A 14,844-nucleotide genomic window follows, 5' to 3' on the forward strand; every position below is an offset into this window, starting at 1 on the left:
TCCAGCTCAGTCCATCACCCACCTCAGCCTGCAAACACATCAGTGGCTGCAGTTTCCCAGTCAGTTCTGTCCCAGCCCCATCAAATACACAAACCACGGATGCTGCGGCTCAGCTTAACCCTGCCCACTACACACCCACCCAGCCCTCATACCCACCAGCGAGAACTGCAACTTAGTTGGGGTGACGCCCAATAACCTTCACCAGGCCTGCCCCCAGCCCCGATTCCTGCGCATGCCAGTCTGTGCAGCATACTGGTCCAGTCTGTCCCACATCCCATTCAGCTCTCGTGTACATCAAAGGGTTTTGGAGCCCAGCTCAGCTTGACCATCCCCTCTATCCAGCCCACACTCATGCTGGTGGTGCCACCACCTGTCCAGCTAGACTTGCTGTCGTGCTTACTGGTGGGAACTGCAGCCCATCAGAGGTGTGCCCACAATTTTCCTACTGGCCTTCTCCTAGCCTCAGTTCTTGCTCCTTCCATGTGGTACTACAGTCTAATCTGACAGGACTTCTCTGCTATCCCAACACTTGCCAGCTAATGATGCTTCAAGGCCTCACCAACCTGCACTTACTCTGGCTCATGCATATGCCAGTGGATACAGTCACTTAGCCCAGCCTGGATCTCCACTTAACCCAGCTCACATGTAGGCCAGCAGGTTTTATAGCCCTATCTAGCCTGCTCTTCCCCCAGTTCCAGCTCTCATACTCGCCAGCAGGACCAGTGGCCCAGCGGAGGAGTCCTCACAGCCCCCATACCAGGCTCACCCCCCTGCCAGGTCTTTTTGTGCTAGTGGGTGCTGTGGCCCAGTCTGCAATGTCTCACCTCACTTTAGCATTCACTGATGGGTGCTACAGCCTGGCCCTGCTCAGTCTGCCACCATTCCCAGCTCATGCTGTTAGGTGCTACAGCCTAGGCCATCCTGGATGGTGGCCAACCCCAGCCCTAATGTGAACTGGATGGTGTTGCACCCCAGCCTGGCTTATCCTGCACCCCGTCCTGGTTCTCATATCTGCCAGTGGGTGCTGTGAACTTGCTCAGCCTGACTCGCCCCCAGACCTGACCCACGCATATGCTGGCAGGCACTGTAATCCGGCCTGGTCTGGGCTGCTCCCAGCCTCAGTTCTTGTGCTCACCTGTAGGGACTGCATCCTGACGTAGGAGTTCCCCAAGCTCCTCTGTCAGATCACCTCCCAGTGTCAGGTCTCGAGCACATCGCTTGGTTCTTGGCCCAGCCTGACGTGGCCTACCTCCTGTCCTAGCATGTACAGTGGCCTTGCCCTGCCAGCCCACACCCATTTCAGCTTACCTTTGGGTGCTACAGCCACACCTGGCTTACTCCCAGACACAGCTCTCATGTGGTTCAGCGGGTACAAGATTCAGCCCAGCCCGTCCTACACCCACCCTTGCTCCTGCAAGCACCAGCAGGTGCTACAACCTAGCCCAGTCTGGCACACCTCAGACCCAGTGCTTATCCATGCCAGTGGACCTAGTATTTCTTTTAAAGCAAGGCTGCTGGTACTAGATTCTTTTCATTTTCTTTAACTAAGAACATCTATTTTATTTTCATTCTTTTTTTTATTTCGTTTCATTTTATGACACAATTTCAATCTCTGGGATTTCCCAACCCCTCCCCATGCCTTCCCCCCCATATTGAATTCCTCCACCTTGTTGCAGCATTACAGTTCAAATCCAGTCATGATTCCTTCATTGCAAGCATGTACCATGCATACAGTCCAGCATCTTATTGTCCACATAAATTCAGCAGTTTCTTGGGGAGACCATCCCTGATCTGAAAGCAGAGCTGGCAGAATATCATCCTGTCCAGTGAAAAGCCACAACAAAATGTCCACAACAATTTACAACACTATGGAGTTAATTGTCATGGTATTAAGTGACCAAATATGTTAGAAAATGCATTACTTTCATTCTTACAGGAAATTTTCACTGTACATAAAACTCAGGGTTTAAGATTGACAGTTTTGTTATTTGTTGCAGCACTTTAAAATTTTTGTTTCATTGCCTCTGCTTTGGAATCTGCAGTGATTTGAACTGGGTTTTTTGTTTGTTTGTTTTTATTTTTTTTTTTTTCTGTATAAGTGCATCATTTTTCCTCTGGCTGGCTCTCAAAATTTTCTTTGTTTTATGGTTTGTATCAGTTTGGTATGCAGAACCAATCTGTGAAGTTTTCAGCCATCAACTCTTCAACTTTTTTGTTTTTTAAGCCAGGCACTCTTTCCTCTCTGATATTCCAGTGACGTTATTATTAGGCCTGTTAGAATTGTCCTTAAAACTGTGTTTTTCTTTTCTTTTAATCTCCCCCCCCCCTTTGTTGTTCTTCAGATGAGGTCATTTCTACTTATCTATCCTCAGGGTAACTCTTTTTCCTTGTCATTTCTGTTCCTTTGGTTATTTTTCAGATCTGAAATTTCCATTTGCTCTTTTTTTTATGTGTTCTGTTTCCTTTTGCTTTTTAAGATTTATTTGCAAGGCAAAGTGATGGAGAGAGAGAAAGATTGAGATATTCATCTACTGGTTCATTTCATTTCCCAAATGGCTGTTAACAGTCAGGTCTGGGCCAGGCTGAAGCCAGGAACTGCATGGGTGTCAGGAGCCCAAGAACTTGAGTCATTCGCTGCTGCTTTTCCGGGCACATAAGCAGAGAGCTGTGTCAGAAGCAGAGTAGCTGAGACTCAAACTGGTACTCCTGTACGGGGTGCTGGCTTCATAGATGGCAGTTTGGCCTACTATGCCACAACACTAGCTCCTGTTCTCTTTCTTTTATTTTAATAATGTTTAATCTTACTTCTTTGGACCATGTCTATAAAAATTTTATTTTTTTTAAATCTCTATCACTGATTCGTTCAATTCTATCTTTGCTTGATAATTTTTATGGTAGTTTTTTTAGACAACATACTTAAAAACTTTAGGTAGTAAAGTCTGGTCTCAGACTACTTTGATATCATATTTATATATTTTGTAAGTTTTATGTGTTTGGAAGTCAGAGTGACAGAAAGACAGAGGCAGAGAGCTAGACTGGTTGACTCCTCAGTGAGCTCAGCGGCGTGTACAAAGGTGAGAACTTCATCAGACCTTCCATGAGGGCGGCAGGGGCCCAAGCATTTGGGCCGTCTTCTGCTTCTTTTCTCAGGTTGTTAGCAGGGAGCTGGATCTTGAGCAGCCGTGACATAGGCCAGCACCCATGTGGGATGCATAAGCAACAGCTTTATCTGCTACAACACAGCATCAGCCCCATGATGGCATATTTGGAAAAGATATATTTTTTTCCTCCTAAGAGTACAAACATACATATGTTGAGCTCTAGCTCTGTTTGTGGTTTTATTTTTTACATTAAATTTCATATACATTAAAGAGTTTATTTGATATGAAATAAAGTCTAACTTGTATTTTTTTTAACTGTTTGATTAGCCAGTTTTAGGTATGTTAACAGTTAGCAATTTTTCCTCTTTTGGTTTTAATGGGTCAGTGGTTAGGTCTGATGCATGTAGATGAAGGAACTGCTGAGCTAGAGCCAGCCCCTCTATTGGTTTTAAATGTCTCATATTCCAAGTACGTTTTTCTGTTAGTATGATTTCTGGTTTATTTAGTTGATCTGTTTGTGTTGACATCTAAAATGAAATGCTTAAGTATAATTTTATAATGTACAATTTGGTCTCTTGGCAATGCAATTCTCTTACCTAACATTCTTAGTTTTTCATGTTTTCTTGACTATTGTCACCCATTTTGCAGAAGTTCTGAGCTATTCGTTTTTCTAAATTAAATTTTAGGCCATTTGGTGTAGTTATAATAACAGCCTATTATTTGGGCCCAGCGCGGTAGCCTAGCAGCTAAAGTCCTAGCCGTGAATGGGCCAGGATCCCATATGGGCGTCGGTTCTAATACTGGCTGGCTGCCCCAGTTCTAATCCTGGTGGCCCTGCTTCCCATCAAGCTCCCTGCTTGCGGCCTGGGAATGCCCAAGGCCTTGTACCCTGGAAGAGGCTCTGGGCTCCTGGCTTTGGATCGGCGCAGCTCCCGCCATTGTGGTCACTTGGGGCGTGAATCATTGGATGGAAGATCTTCCTCTCTGTCTCTCCTCCTCTCTGTATATCTAACTTTCCAATAAAAATAAAATAAATTTTTTTTTAAAAAAAACCTATTATTTGCATGGCATTCACAAATTTGAGAGAGTCTGATATATTTATATATTTTTAAGCTTTATTTTTATTGCAAAGTCATATTTATAATATGTATTATAATATTTATAATATATAATTTCCAGAAAAAAATATATGTAATTTTCCTTTTAATGGAAAGGCAGATTTACAGGGAGCAGAAAAGACTAAAGATCTTCTATACACGGTTCACTCCTCAAATGGCTGCAGTGGCCACAGCTGAGCCAATCTGGAGTCAATCTGAAGTCAGGAGCCAGGAACTTCTTGCAGGTCTCCCACGTGGGTGCAGAGTCCCAAAGACCTTGGCCATCCTCCACTTCTTTCCCAGATTATAATCAGGAGCTATGTTGGGAGTAGAATAGAGGACACGAGATAGTGTGCATGGGGGATACCAGCACTTGCAAGCAAATGATTAGCCAGTTGAGCCTTAAAGCTGACCCATATAGTATGTGTACTTTTTTATATTGAATTTATATTGCTTTGTAGGTTTTGTTGCTGGTATCTGTTTTTTCAATTATATTTTCTGATTATTGCCAAAATACAATAAAGAGACTGATTTTTGTATATATTTTAAGTGATTATCTTTTATTTTCCTTTTCATTTCACATGACTTTTTTGTTTACCTTAATTATGACCTTCCCAGAGGAGGCTTTTATTAGCTTCTATACCATAAAACTATACTATTCACTGTAATATTTCCTCATTGTATGGGATAGGTCCTACAAAAAGAAGTTTCTCTCCATAAATGTCATCTTTATTTTTGAATTGTTTAGAGAGTCTTTGTCCAAAAAAAAATAAAGTTTATTGTGTTGAGCAGAAGGAGTAGAGGCTGGGAAAACTATTTTTTTTTTCTTGAAATTGAGTCTAATTTAAAAAGATTTGCATCCTTCCAGCTTGCTAGCCTGGAGGTTATGTTTGTATGTGTCATTGGTTGGAGCTGGCTAGTTTATGATGCTTTTAAGGTCAAGTTCAGAAACCTGATTAGGTAACACTTTAAAATGTTACAAACTTTGTTTTCTTGCTGCCTCTTAGTATTTCTTAAATTGCTGTTGCAATAAAATAATTAAAGAACAAAGAATGCTGGAATTCAAGCCCGATGAGTATAGTGTTGTAAGTAGTACATATACTTCACTGCCTCTCGTGTAATTAGAGTGTGAGATGGCCATGTTTACAATTTAATGTAGGCATTAACTTTTACATGTGCAAAAAAAGTGCTCATTTATGTTGCTCCGAACTACGTGTCTTATGTGTCCTGCTTTGTTTCTGGATGGCAGTATGTCCTTTATAAATCTCAATAATCTTAGTATAATATCTTTTACATAATGACTGTTATATTGTGACAAATATAGTAATAAAATTGGAAAAGGTTTTAAATATTATGTACAGTGAACAGCATGTGTGTTCACATGTATATGTTCAAGTGAAAGTTACCAAGTTAGTCATAGAATTACATATCAGCAGTGGCTAAAGGTAACTAATGTCACCAAAGAACTAAATGTAACTGAATAGGGATATAAAAATCAGTGTTCTGCTGGTTTTCTGTCATACCCAAAGTGAATAGCAAAATAAGATTAGTCAGACAAATTACAACTAATCCTGTGTTGGTTATAAACCTCCAGGCAATTCAGGAAAGTGAAATGTCTCACATCTCCATGTGAATGTTTAGTGGGCTTCTTCATGTATTTAAATGGAATCTTAACTCCCTCCCCACCCCCAAACATCTTCTATTGATTCAACAAATGTTTGTTGACAGGACCTGTATGCCAGGTCCTGTCCTAGTGCTTGGAATATTCATCAGTGAGCAGTAATAGAGACCTCTGCCCTCGTATTGCTTATAATCTATCAGGTTGAAACGGATAGTAAAAAAGAAAAAAATAGGGCCCGGCGGCGTGGCCTAGCGGCTAAAGTCCTCGCCTTGAAAGCCCCAGGATCCCATATGGGTGCCGGTTCTAATGCCGGCAGCTCCACTTCCCATCCAGCTCCCTGCTTGTGGCCTGGGAAAGCAGTTGAGGACAGCCCAAAGCCTTGGGACCCTGCACCCGCGTGGGAGACCCGGAAGAGGTTCCAGGTTCCCGGCTTCAGATCGGCGCGCACCGGCCCGTTGCGGCTCACTTGTGGAGTGAATCATTGGACGGGAGATCTTCCTTTCTGTCTCTCCTCCTCTGTGTATATCTGGCTGTAATAAAATGAATAAATCTTTAAAAAAAATAATAATTGAATTGTTAAGTGTTATAGGGGAATACGGGTAAGAGGAATTAGAAGTTGTAGTAAGATGGACTTGGGCTATAGTAGTGGTGAAAAACAAGAAGAAACTTTAATTAGGGAGGTCAGAATTTCCTGACTTCAAACCACAACAAAGAATTAAGGACTGGTAGTGAAGTAGGGATTATCTAGAAAAAGAACACTGTAAGCACAGGACAAAATTCCAAGGTCCGGAAACGCCTAGTATATCCATCTATTGAACAGCAAAGAAGCCAGTGGAAGGGAAGTTTTAAAAGGAGATTAACCAGGAAAGGGAGGGTGCTGAGAGGGACTAAGGCAAATCATTTAAAAATCACACTATAAAGACTTTAGCTTTTTGTTGAGGGAAATACACAAGGTCATTTTTTGACAAGCAGAACAATATCAGAGTTATATTTTAACAGAACTACTGCGGCATCTGTGTTGAGAAAACAGTATAGATGGGCAAGGGCTGAAACCAGGAAATGTATCAGCAGTGAGCGCAGCAGTCTCTGCAGGGTTAGTGCTGGCTAGTCACCATGGAGGTAAGGAGAAATGTGTGGATTCTGGTTGTATTTTGATATTGGAGAGCATGATTTTCTGTGGCACTTTGGAAATGGAATGTGACTCCAAAACTTTTTGTTCTGAGCTGTTAGAATGGAAGTGACACTAACTGCAATGGGAAATACTGAACAAGTCTGAGGAAGACAAGTTCAGTTTGGGATATGTTAGATTTGTGATATCCACGTAGAGCTATTGAATAGGCAATCAGATATGTAAATCTGGAGTCAGGCAAAGAAAAAAAACCTAGATGGAGATAGAAATTTGAGAGTTATCAGCCTGATGATAATATTTAAAACTACGGGGCTGAGGTCGGCACAGTGGCAAGGCAGGGTAATCCTCCACCCACTGACACTGGTTTGTGTCCCGGTTGCTCCACTTCCAATCCAGCTTTCTGCTTGTGGCTTGGGAAGGCAGTGGAGGACGGCTCAAGTACTTGGGCCCCTGCACCCACGTGGGAGACCCAGAAGAAGCTCTTGTAGCCAGATTTGGATTGGCTCACTTCTGGCTGTTGCAGCCCTTTGGGGAGTGAACCATGTCTTATCTGCCTTTCAGATAAAAAATTTTTAAATAAAGCCATATGGCTGAATGAGACACCAAAGCAAGAGGGTCAGAGACAGAGCTTTAGGTAAGTCACATGTGATTGCTTAGTTCTTCTTCAACTTTACAATGAATTTCTCTGTTTTCTCAATCCAAAAGTCTAGAAGTCATCCTTGATTCCATATAAAGAAGTAATTTCTATGTCCAAATCTGCCTGCCCTCTTGATCTCCATCACCACTAACCTAATCCAAGCCAGCATTATATAATTCATCTCCCCACCTCCCTTTTTGCCCCTCCGTAAAATTGTTTGTATACTCAGTAGTCAGAACGACTACTCATTATTCTGTATCAAAAGAAAAATTCAGATCATTTGAAAAACTTCCATTGATTTGCCCAGCAATATTGTGAATCAGTGTTTTAAATCGAAAATATTGTGAATCAACGTGCAACTTGTCAAAAGTGAAATACTGTGTAAAGGGCAACTATCCCATAGAATGGTGGAAAAATTACAAATCGTATCTGTTAAGGGGTTAATATACTGGTATTTATATGTCAAAAATAAGAATTATCCAATTAAAAATGGGCAGAGGGCATAAAAAGACATAAATAGTGTAAATAGATAAAAATGAAATATTATTTAGCTTTGAACAGAATGAAATTTTTCTCTGAAAACAGATGGTTGTGCTTATGTAATATACCTAAATAGTCAAAACCTAAAAAAGTAAAATGTTGTTAGCTGGGGCCTGGAGAAAGGGAAAATTCAGTTGTTCATTAAGAATAGAGTTTCAGTTTTGCAAGGTAAAAATGTTCTAGAAATCTGTTACACAATAATAGTGTAAATATAGTTAACACTTGTACACTAGAAATGATTAAGATAGTTTTCCTTTTTTTTTTTTTTTGAAGATTTATTTATTTACATAAAAGTCAGAGGAAGGGAGGGATGGAGAGAAGGATCTTTCATCCCCTGGTTCACTCCCCAAATGGCTGCAGTGGCCAGGACTGGGCCAGACTGAAGCTAGGAACCGGGTTTCCCACATGGGTGCTGGGGCTCAAGTACCTGGGCAGCCTTCGTCCGTTTTGCTAGGTACATTAACAGGGAACTAGATTAAATGTAAAGTAGCCAGGATGTGAGCTGGCTACCCCATGTTGGATGACAGCATATAGAATAACCCACGATTCTACAACACTGACTCCAAAATGATAAATTTTATGTGTTCTTAAGCATATTAAAGCAGAACAACTTCCTTGGGGCCAACATTGTGGTAAGGCAGGTTGAACTGCCACCTGCAGAGACAGCATCCATTTGAGTGCCCATTCAAATCCTGGCCTCCCCACTCTCTGTCCAGCTCCCTGCTAATGTGTTTGGGAAAACAGCAGAAGATGGCCAAAGTGAACATACATGTAAGGCCTGAAGCCCCTGGCTCCTAACTTCAGCCTGAAGCAGCTGGCTCTTGTGGCCATTTGAGGAATGAACCAGAGGATAGAAAACTTTTTCTCTGTGTCTCCTTCCTCCATAACTCTGCCTCCTTCCTCCATAACTCTGCCTTTCAAAAAAACAAATCTTTTTAATAAAAGTTCTAGTTGCTAAAGCCCTGTGTAATCTTATTTTGCTTATATTCTTTTGAGTTCATCATGCAATACTTTTTTCTTGTCTGTTGCTGTCCACATAGCCTCCTTTCTGTTCCTCCAATTCACTAAGACTTTCTGCCTCATCTTGGAATACTTTTCTCTTTGACTTTCACCAGGTTGGCTCCATCTTGTTTTCAGATCTTCACTGAATATTAACTTCTTACACCCTGGGTAGCAGGAGAGGGCTGGTGTTTTGTTCAGCATTTAAGGCACCCTTTGGCACACCCACATTCCGTAATGGAGTGACTGAGTTCAAGTCCCAGCACCTTTTCCAGCCTAGGCTTCCCACTGTGCACATGCTAGTAGGCTTTAGCTGATGGCTTAAGTAGTCAATCCCCTGCCATCATGGTGAGAGATCAAGATTGGTGGTCAGGCTGTTGGCTTCAGCCTGTCCCAGATCAAGCTGTTATAGGCATTTAGGGAATGAACCTGTACATGGAAGATTTCTCTCCATTTGTTTGCCTCTCTGCCTTTGGAATAAAATGAAAAAAAGAATTTCAAAAATTGATAAGCTGTCTAAAAACAGATTTTTTCCTGACTAATCTCTACTTGCCACCAGTGATCATGTTACTCTATTAAAATTTTCCATATAGCACTTTTCACTGTCTGGTTTTTTTTCCCCGCTTCATTTACTGCTTGCCTCTCCATGTAAGAATTTAGATTATAAAATATCGGGTACCTTGTCTATTTTGTGAGCCACAACTGACTTTCTAATAAAAATAAAATCAATCTTTAAAAAAAGAGAGAGAGAGAGAGAGCAGCTAGATCTTGAACTGGAGTCCTTATGGGATGCTGGCACTGCAGGTGGCGGCTTACCTCACTGTGCCACACGACCAGCTCTGTCCCCAGCCTAATAGATCCTGGTTAGATTTCCAGCCTAACCCTTCACTACCTCTCAGCAGCACTGCACTTTGACACCCTGGCCTTGTCTGCCTCATGGTCCTCCCCCTGTGCACCTTTACAAGGCATTTCCTCTGGCTAGAGTGCATGTCTACTCTCTCCCTCTCTCTCTCTCTGCCTTTTACATAAATATCTTTTTAAAATTAAAATTTGTACCATTGACTCATTGTATCACTATTAACTGTTCTTTATTATGGTGAAATGTGTATGTGTAGAATATGAACTTTATCATTTTAACCATTTTTAAGTGGCACTAATTAGGTTCATATTGTACAGCTATCACTATCTTCTCTTACTGTGTTACATTTTTAAAAAATTTTTATTTTTGATGATGTTTATATAGCATTAGTTTTTTTTAAAAGATTTATTTGTTTTTGTTTGAAAGGCAGATTTACAGAGAGAAGGAGAGACAGAGAAAGTCTTCCACCCACTGGCTTACTCCCCAAATGACTGTAACTGCTGGAACTGAGTTGATCTGAAGCCAGAAAAGTCTGTCTCCCACTTGGTGCAGGGTCCCAAGGCTTTGGGCCATCTTCTACTGCTTTCCAGGCCACAAACAGGGAGCTGGATGGGAAGTAGAGAGGCAGGACATGAGTTGGTGCCCATATGGGATGCTGGCACCGCAGGCTGGAGGATTAACCTGTTAAGCCAGCCCCTTCATTAATTATTTATAGATCTGGACATCTTCTCTAGATTGTAAACAAAATCTTGTCTTCATTTGTAAGTGCTTGAACTCACATGAGTGAACCTGCACAAAGCCTGATGATCGCCTTTACATGTGCTGGATAACATGCCATGTCAGCCACGTCACCAGCACTTGTGTGTTCCTGCTCAGGTAACTCTGGGAATGGTTTAGTTGCCTTCTTTATACTTTTTTTTTTTTTTTTCAAAATAACAATCCAAAGCCCTTTTTTCTGAAGGCTGTTTTTTTAATGTCTTAGCAATATTTACAAGGTGAATATGCCAATGAAATAAAAGCATATTGTGTTATATGATTTAGGCACATTTCAGGACCTGGATATGCCTCAAAGCACAGGATGAAACCTCAACAGAATAACATTGCTGTTTTCTTCCTGTTACAGTTTGGTTAATTTTGCTATATTTTATACTTCTTTTTTTACTATTTTCTATGATTGTGTTCTCTGATAAACCCTCCACAAACCATGCTATAAATTGCTATTCACTTTTTCCAGAAATCAGTTTAGAACTGTCTTTTTCCAACATGCTCTTTCCCTTCCTTTAAAAATCAAATTTGCATATATATTTTTAAAATCTATTTATTTTTATTAGAAAGGCAGATGTACAGAGAAAGGGAGATACAGAGAGAAAGATCTTCCATCCGCTGGTTCACAACCCAAGTGGCCGCAACAGCCAGAACTGAGCCGATTTTAAGCCAGGAGCCAGGAGCTTCTTCCAGGTCTTCCATGCAGGTGCTGGGTCCCAAGGCTTTGGACCGTACTCCTCTGCTTTCCCAGGCCACAAGCAGGGAACACGATGGGAAGTGGAGCAGCCAGGATTAGAACTGGAAACAGTATAGGAGCCTGGCACGTGCAAGGGGAGGGTTTTAGCCACTAGGTTACTGCTGCAGGCCCATCTGCATACATTTTTAAACATGATGGAATCTGAGAGTTGGGACCCTTTTCTCATCTAGTACTCACTTTGCAGATAGAGACCTGTTAATGCCAGCGAGCTTTCACTCAGCAAATGACAGAAGAGTCTGTGACTCAAGGAAGCATGCTGTGCTTGTTGGTGCTGTCAGTGAAAGGGAAACACTTCTCCTCCTCTCTGATCAGAAGGATCTTGTGTTGTCACCGGGGATGCACTGGGCACTAGAGAATGATGACCCTAAAAATCCACATCTGTTTTTCGCCCCATCAGAGAGGGGGAGAAACTGTTTTGGAGAAAGAAGTCCTTTTGCCTAGACTAGCGATATACTAGCATTTTGACCAGTAGTGGGCACAGACTAAGGCTGAATCTTGTCTGGTGAGTGTTTCGGGGAATAATGGAAGGAAGTGACTAACATTAGAGCTAATTTCACATGCACAAGGATGGGCTTTGGTCCCCATCCAGCATTATAAACATTGGCCTACTCACATGTCAGGAGCAAGATGACATCATGGAGAAGTTATGTCCCCTCCCTGCTCCTCGTTAGTCTTTATCCACTGTAAACAGGATCTGAGAAATCAAGTTACAGGAATGAGCATATAATAGGTTTTCTACAGAATGTTTGTGTTGGCTTATATATGTGTAAAAATGATGAAGGCAATTGACTATGAATGTTTATTAGTTCTATATTGCATTAAACACATTTGGAAAGAGTTTCTCCCTGATTTGTGTAACTTGGTCCCTTTCTTTTCTTTGCCACCTTATAAGGTGCCCTAGCTGTGTAGGTTAAGTCTCCACCTGCAGTGCTAGCATCCCGTGTGGCTACTGGCTCAGGTCCCAGCTGCTGCATTTCTGATTCAGCTCTCTGCCAGTGTGCCTGGAAAGGCAGCTAATGGTAGCCCAGGTCCTTGAGCCCCTGCACCCACTTGGGAGACCCAGAAGACGCTTCAGGCTCCTGGCTTCAGATTGGTCCAGTTCCAGTTGTTGTGGACATTAACCAGCAGATGAAAAACCACTCAATCTCCTTGTCTCTCTATAAATCTACCTTTCAAATAAAAATATATCAGCCTTTACAGAACAAAGTAATAAGTCCTTAATAATGACTAGAATGAATGTATTTCACAACTTGATAAGATGCTGTATACACGTTATTTTCATTGTTACAAATTTAGCTGCTTTGTGTCTCACTTTTCACATAACTAAAATAGGCATAATAATAATACACACCTTATATTTGTTGTAACAATGAAGTGTTAATGCACAAAAACTATTAGAACAATTCTGGCATGTAGCAAATATTCAAATATACAGCTGTTATTATTAACCAATCTATATGTAAATCATCTTACTAAGTATATTTATGTATATTTAATTTATAATCTTTCCAAATTTCCTCTATAAGTCAGGGGACCTCTACAACTTCAAACAACTTAAAGAAGAAAATTTATACTTGCAAGGATGGCTGATGTTGTTTCTCCAGTCTTTCTGAGGGTAGAATTCTTTGCTTTCTTCAAGTAGACTCATTTTTCCATTCATTTTATAGGTGGCATGCAAGATTACAATTATGTCTGGGCCAACTGTTTTGAGATCACATTAGAGCTATCTTGTTGCAAGTACCCACCAGCTTCACAACTTCGACAAGAATGGGAAAATAATCGGGAATCTTTGATCACCTTGATCGAAAAGGTAAAGTAGCTAGCTGGAATAATGGATTAAGCAAGGGGGAAATTCTTATGCGGACACATAACAGTTTCTATTAGTTTTTTTTTTCTTTTTTAAATGAAGATGATAGCTTCATCTGTTAGAACATCTAACTTTGCTCTGCACATGGGCTTTTCTCCATTGGGCTCCCTTTGCCAGTCCTGGAACACTTTCAAACTGAAATGAGTAGCCAAATTTGTACTACCAGATTGTGACAATGTCATGTGGTTGTATTTGGTACAGAGCCTTTTATGTAGACAGTGGACATAACATCAGACAGACTGGTCCAACTATTTAGTATACTAGAAATTACACTTTGTTGAAAAAATTAGAAGTCTGGCTTTGAGGTCTCAAAGTTAACAGAGAAAGAGAGAGAGTAAAAAGAAAAGTAGTCTTCAATTGATTTTCCATCCACTGTTTCACTCCCCAAATGGCCACAACAACCAAGGCCAAGCCAGGCCAAAGCCAAGAGCTGCTTTTAAATCTCCCATGTGGGTGCAGTGGCCCAAAGCAATCTTCCATTGCTTTTCCAAAAGCATTAGCCTAGAACTGGATCAGAAGTAAATCAACAGAGACTTGAATTGTCATTCTTGTGAGATATAAGCATCACAAGTGGTAGTTTAACTCACTGCACCATAATATCATGTTAAGGATAGGGAATCTTTTTTTATAGATGTATTTATTTTCACTGGAAAAGCAGATCCACAGAAATTGAAGGAGAGACAGAGAAAAAGATCTCCCATATGCTGGTTCACTCTCCAAAGGACTTCAACAATTGGAGCTGAGTCAATCCAAAACCAGAAGCCTCCCTAGGGGTTCCCACATGGGTACAGGGTCCCAAGGACTTGGACCATCCTCCTCTGCTTTCTCAGGGCATGGGCAGGGAGCTGAATGGGGGAAGTAGAGCAGCCAGGACATGAACCAGTGCCCAAATGGGATACCAACTCTTGAAGGTGGAGAATTAGCTTGTTGAGCTATTATGTCAGCCCCCAAAACAGGGAGTTTCAGAAGCACCTGGCTAGTGTAGAATTCAGACACAGAGGACTTAAGTTTAAGAATTTAATACTCTCACACAAAAATCTTGTCTGGGATCACTTCAGACGAAGTTTCTTTGGGGATCCCCCCAAACGAACTGCTGATCTCAGAACCCCAACCATGAAGAGAATTTCAGGTCACATGGTCTGACCGTGGAGTGCATGTGTCAAAGCTGAGTCTCCTCAGTGGCTCAGATGGAGAAGTGGACAGCATATCCAGGTGCACATGGAGGATATGGTAGTACATTGGAGCCTGTGTAGGACACCTGGTACCACAACACAGGACAGAACAAATGAATCAGTTGCCCCAACAAAGACTTGGCAGTGCAAATCTGGGCAAGTGGAGACTCTAAGGTGGACTATGTCAGCCAGTGGATTCTGGAGAGATTTCATGGTGCTTGGAATGACAAAATTGGCAGCAGTTCGAACAGTTGAACTGTCAAAACCACTGGAGGAGTGCCCTAGGAGCATGCCCTACAT

At 41.5% G+C, this 14,844-nt stretch overlaps 1 protein-coding gene across 1 annotated transcript in view; it reads left to right on the forward strand.

Annotated features, from left to right (window-relative positions):
- CPD (carboxypeptidase D) overlaps window positions 1-14,844 on the forward strand; it is a 72,869-nt gene that overhangs the window by 22,656 nt on the left and 35,369 nt on the right. Inside the window, exon 3 of the mRNA XM_058675568.1 lies at window positions 13,173-13,315. Coding sequence (XP_058531551.1) covers window positions 13,173-13,315 — 143 coding nt within the window. The remainder of the gene's footprint in view (window positions 1-13,172; window positions 13,316-14,844) is intronic.

This window comes from Ochotona princeps, chromosome 17, assembly GCF_030435755.1.
Source record: "Ochotona princeps isolate mOchPri1 chromosome 17, mOchPri1.hap1, whole genome shotgun sequence".
Lineage (NCBI taxonomy): Eukaryota > Metazoa > Chordata > Mammalia > Lagomorpha > Ochotonidae > Ochotona > Ochotona princeps.